The sequence below is a fragment of the Palaemon carinicauda genome, chromosome 34 (genome assembly GCF_036898095.1).
Source record: "Palaemon carinicauda isolate YSFRI2023 chromosome 34, ASM3689809v2, whole genome shotgun sequence".
Taxonomy (NCBI): Eukaryota; Metazoa; Arthropoda; class Malacostraca; order Decapoda; family Palaemonidae; genus Palaemon; species Palaemon carinicauda.
The window spans coordinates 58,574,553-58,577,052 of record NC_090758.1 but is presented as its reverse complement, the minus strand read 5'-3'; the positions used below and the strand labels follow the sequence as shown (position 1 = coordinate 58,577,052).

General features: G+C 29.5%; 1 protein-coding gene across 1 annotated transcript in view; it reads left to right on the top strand.

Moving 5' to 3' along the window:
• Positions 1–2,500, top strand: part of LOC137626961 (neuroligin-4, Y-linked-like) — a 46,612-nt gene that overhangs the window by 20,374 nt on the left and 23,738 nt on the right. The window contains exon 2 of the mRNA XM_068357945.1: positions 2,313–2,500. This exon is cut by the window's right edge and continues 4 nt beyond it. Within this exon, the coding sequence (XP_068214046.1) occupies positions 2,313–2,500 (188 nt within the window). The remainder of the gene's footprint in view (positions 1–2,312) is intronic.

The following is a 2,500-nucleotide window of genomic DNA, read 5'->3' as shown; positions in this document are numbered from 1 at the left end:
GGGCCCTTGGGCTTATAGCATCTTGCTTTTCCAACTAGGGTTGTAGCTTGGATAGTAATAATAATAATAATAATATATACATATATATATATATATATATATATATATATATATATATATATATATATAGATATATATATATATATATATATATATATATATAGATATATATATATATATATATATATATATATATATATATATATATATATGTATATATATATATATATATATATATATATATATATATATATATATATATATATATATATATATGTGTGTGTGTGTGTGTGTGTGTTTGTATGTGTTTGTGTGTATGTGTCTGTGTATCATCAACAGTGACTTGTCCACAGCAAGAAAAGGACTTAAGCTTGTCAATCCACTCTCGTTTGTTTATGGTCTTTCTATAAGAGTCCACACCCGGAAACTGTCTTATTTCGTCAATCCATCGTCTTCTCATCAATCGCATGGTCCTTTTATAATCTCCAGGAACCATCTATGTTATTCTTCTTGTGTATTTACTGTTTATCATTCTCATCATATGTCCTGTCCATTTTTTTTCTTCTTACATATTTCAGAATATCCCCTTCTTAAATTGCTCTCGAATCCAGACAGAAAAAGACCAAAAATTCTCTCTCTCTCTCTCTCTCTCTCTCTCTCTCTCTCTCTCTCTCTCTCTCTCTCTCTCTCTCTCTCTCTCTCTCTCTCTCTCTCTCTCTCTCTCTCTCAATTATGACACAATTGCCTCTTGATTCTCCCTCACAAGATTTCAAAGACGAAAAACTCCAAATTTCTTCATAAATTTCGAACTAATGGAATTATGGTCAGCTTTTATATATGAAACACAAATGACTTGAAAAATGGATAATTCATTTTCTGAAGTCTTGTCCAAAATTTATGTTAAAATGTAAGTGGTTTTTCAGTCTTGTGATATTACTATTCATCATTCTTGGTCCTTTCATTTTCTCAAAATTAGGTCCATATTTATTTTGCTTTTCACTTTCATGATAAGCAAATATTACTATATTCTAATTTTTCAAAAAATTTGTCTTTTCATGTATTATCTCTTTGATACCTTAGTTTAAAATATACCCCATGAATAATTTTACTTATACAGTATATGATTAACACAAAGAATTTTTCTTTATATTAGATAATTTTATTTTATCACTGAAAAGGGGATAAAAAACATGAATTAACTATTTTTGTATTGACATGAATATTTGTTTCTAAATTTCACAAATTATTTTCATTGAAATAAAAACACAGTTTTATTTTAGTGTTAAATTTTAAAATAAATATATATAACATATTTGACAGGCTAAAAAAATAAGTTATTTATTATAGTTTAATAATAATAATAATAATAATAATAATAATAATAATAATAATAATAATAATAATAATAATAATACCCATCACCTGAATTTTTTAAAGGAAAAGAATAATTCGGCATTTGAAATTACAAATATTTTTCTGTTAATCTCGTCTTTTAAATCGTATATTAATAAGTTTTATATCAATAACTATATTATTTCACATCTATAGTTTTGTAGTTATTTCTTTTTTCTCCTTTTCCAATTGGCCTCCTCTCCCTTTTGAAACCTCTAGACCTATTACATTATGCTTCTGCAACCAGGCTTGTGAACTGAAATGAATATGAGTAAAACTAACATATTGTTTAATGGAAATGAAGAGAGACAACAAATAAGAGTTATGGATTAGAAGACTCTTATCTTCTTAGGAAGATACTAAAAGTTTCCCTAGGACATGATTCCGAAATTAGATGATGGATAATCATATGATGGAAAGGATTTGGTAAACAAAATAAGATTAGGAAATGTAAAATGCCTCTTTGTCTAAAAAGAAACATATTTAATCAGATGGTCTTTCATGACCAATGCGCAAGAAATTAGACAATTACTAAAGCCTTGAGTTAGTTGCAACTCAAAGAGCTAAGGAAAGAAAAATCATTGCAATAACATTAAGAGACTAAAGAAGAGTAACTTGGATGCGAGAGTAGACTAAAGTAAAGGATATTCTAATATGTAAGAAAATGAAATAGACATGGGCAGGGCATATGATGAGAATGACTTATAATAGAAGGACATTAGGAATAACAGAATAAGTCCACTAAAATTGCAAAGGAAGTATAGGAGGAGAGATAAAACATGTCCTGCTTCTGTACTAATCAATATCTATATCTCTCTAAACCTATGATGGTAAGTCCCAACTACTTGCTTTTGCATCCCTAGAACCCCATTTGCTAGATCCGAGTACTTCTCTTAAGTATCCTGCTTGCCTCCTTGCAGATGCAGCTCTGATGGCCTATCCAGTGGTCGTCTTCCTCCATGGAGAGTCGTTTGAGTGGGGATCTTCAATTCTCTACGACGGATCAGTTCTGGCAGCTCTGGGCAAGGTCATTGTGGTGACTCTCAACTATCGTCTCGGCCTTCTGGGTAAACAAGGTTCCTCTATATTCTTTCTAAGGTTGTATATT